General features: G+C 55.2%; 1 protein-coding gene across 1 annotated transcript; it reads right to left on the bottom strand.

The window, feature by feature from the left end:
• Window positions 1–437: 437 nt before the first annotated feature.
• On the bottom strand, window positions 438–1,342 carry LOC124234066 (CD177 antigen-like; the record flags this gene model as incomplete). The annotated part of the gene is made up of 3 exons (XM_046651326.1): window positions 438–699; window positions 958–1,092; window positions 1,231–1,342. Coding segments are annotated over 3 exons (509 nt in total), but the record flags the coding sequence as incomplete, so codon positions are not given.
• Window positions 1,343–1,349: the final 7 nt, after the last annotated feature.

Here is a 1,349-nt window from a genome sequence, read left to right as displayed (position 1 = left end):
TTGTTGGCCGCACCCTAAAGTCTCTGCTGCCACCCAAGCTGGAATGGGGATGTGTACCAGACCAGTGAAGGATGGACCTGAGATGGGGAATCTCCCACAGATTCCTCTCCTCCCCTGTGCCAGATTTCTGGGTGTCCTGCCCTCCCCTCCCCTCACATAGAGAAACCCCAGCACTGGGGGAAAGGACGATGTCTTTATTATCAGACACATGTGGCCACTGCTCGAATGTCAACTCTCCTACAGGGCAAGTCCAGCTGCTCCCAGGCCCTTCCATATGTGTCATCAGGCCACAAAGTGTGTGTGGATGATAATTCATGGAGAAGATGGGAAAATAATCCAGTGTTGGGTTATGAGGTCAGAGGGAGGGTTGGGTTTAGGGGGTTAGGAGAGGCAAAGAATCAAGGGAAAATGGGGTCAGCAGGGAGGGCACCCCACACCAAAGGGCTAAGGATAGCCCCAGTGCCACCAAAGCCGTGTAGGAGGAAGGGGCAGCTCCAGCTTGGGGGGGAAAGTGATGCTCCTTCTCATTCTGTTTCTCATTCTCATTATGTTTCTCATTCTCCTTCTCTTTCTCAGTCTCATTCTTATACCAAGAGGTCTCAAACACGGAGAAGACCCCAATATTGCGGACATGGTTCAACAGATATCCGGAAGGTTGGGCCATGCAACCCTGAAGCTTGAATGAGGAGGACAGCTCACCTAGAGAATGAAGATTAAGTCAGAGAACTCAAAGCACAGCCCACTGAAATTCCTAAGACCCAGGAATCTCAGATGCGCCCTCTCCCAGGTCAGACCAGGAGATCAGCCTCTTCGTCCCTCCTCCCCTAGACCTGGACATCGGGGTCCCCAGTCCCCTCCACCCCCAAACCCGTGAGTCAGGAACTCAGGCCACCTCCAACCTCAGGACCAGTGAATCCAGATCCTAATCCCGTCATCCTTGAGACCATCAGCACTCACCTCCCCTGAGATCAATGGAACCACGGTAACAACCAATGGTGCCCTTGGGGCAGGTAACATTTTCTGAGTTTCGTGAGCAGGATCCAAACAACTCAACACAGGCAGGACACTGCAGGTCTCCTGGGACAGGGGGAGCTGGAGAGCAAAGAGAAGGTTGGGGTGCACAGCTCTGCTCCTCCCTGAAGCCACCTTCTTTGAGCCGCGGAGCCTCTTGTCACTGGGGCCCCATCTATGCGTGTCCCTGGTCCCACCCAGCATGCTGGGATCCCACACCTGGACGGGGGATGGCATCCAACAGGACACTGCTGCTGTTGGCCCCGTTGCACCCGCTGGAGGAGCAGAACTGGGCATAGGAGGCGACGAGCATTCCGGGGGGCCCCGAGTGGACGGTG

The sequence above is a fragment of the Equus quagga genome, unplaced genomic scaffold, assembly GCF_021613505.1.
Source record: "Equus quagga isolate Etosha38 unplaced genomic scaffold, UCLA_HA_Equagga_1.0 69214_RagTag, whole genome shotgun sequence".
Taxonomy (NCBI): Eukaryota; Metazoa; Chordata; class Mammalia; order Perissodactyla; family Equidae; genus Equus; species Equus quagga.
Note: the sequence above shows the minus strand (reverse complement) of the source record. Positions and strands in the feature narration are given on the sequence as shown.